We start from the raw sequence: 863 nt of genomic DNA on the forward strand, positions 1-863 counted from the left end.
ATAGCCACAGAGCACATGTAATATTTCTTAATATGAAAATTTATGCAGTTTTTAGCCCTGATTAAGGAGCCTACAGTTTATTCACTATCCTTGATAACTGTTGTTAGTAATTTTTCTGTTTCTGTATTTTCCTATAATTGAGACGAATTCTGGAAGACATTCAAATAATAGCACATTCCAACATGAAATTATATCTTCACGCTTCAAGTTGATTTTACCTTAAATGTGTATAGAAATTGCTGGCGTTTTTTTTGGTTAGCTTATTGACTGCAATGGAAACCTCTAGCTGAACTGGCTTGTTTCAGATATAATTAGTTCTTTAGAAAATAACTGCTTTGATGTGATAAGGTTGATACATCACAGCATTCTGAGATGATCACTAGATGTGGGTAATATTCATTAAATTCCTAGAAAACCCCAGTGAGTAACCTGGCTAAATTTTAATTCTAATTGTGACATTTTGATATCTGAATATACATCATGGCTCTAATTTCATAAGCATGCAGTTCCTATGATGAACTTCTCAAAATAACTGCAGAGTATCAGACAATATATGAATAATTAGTGATAGTCTGTGTCTCTCCTCTCTCAATAGGGAAATTGGTCTCTAAAGAGGTTTAAAATGGACCGCCAAGGTGTGACTCAAGTGCTGTCTCGCTTGTCATATATATCTGCACTGGGCATGATGACAAGAATCTCTTCCCAGTTTGAAAAAACAAGAAAAGTGAGTGGTCCTCGATCCCTCCAGCCATCTCAGTGGGGAATGCTCTGCCCTTCGGACACTCCTGAAGGAGAGGTAAGGTACCTGAGGAGTCTGTACTCTGTCAGAGGTACTACCTCTTGGCGCTGTTCTGCTTCTGCCC

General features: G+C 37.7%; 1 protein-coding gene across 6 annotated transcripts in view; it reads left to right on the forward strand.

The window, feature by feature from the left end:
* POLR3B (RNA polymerase III subunit B) overlaps window positions 1–863 on the forward strand; it is a 115,241-nt gene that overhangs the window by 52,075 nt on the left and 62,303 nt on the right. For 4 of the 6 annotated variants that reach the window (XM_023527341.1, XM_011387003.2, XM_023527342.1 and 1 more), the window contains one exon: window positions 596–731. In XM_023527341.1, the coding sequence (XP_023383109.1) occupies window positions 596–731 (136 nt within the window). Of the gene's footprint in view, window positions 1–595; window positions 797–863 lie in introns of all 6 variants that reach the window. The other 2 variants (XM_023527339.1, XM_011386997.2) reach the window with 1 other exon arrangement.

This window comes from Pteropus vampyrus, unplaced genomic scaffold, assembly GCF_000151845.1.
Source record: "Pteropus vampyrus isolate Shadow unplaced genomic scaffold, Pvam_2.0 Scaffold16, whole genome shotgun sequence".
NCBI classification, from domain to species: Eukaryota; Metazoa; Chordata; class Mammalia; order Chiroptera; family Pteropodidae; genus Pteropus; species Pteropus vampyrus.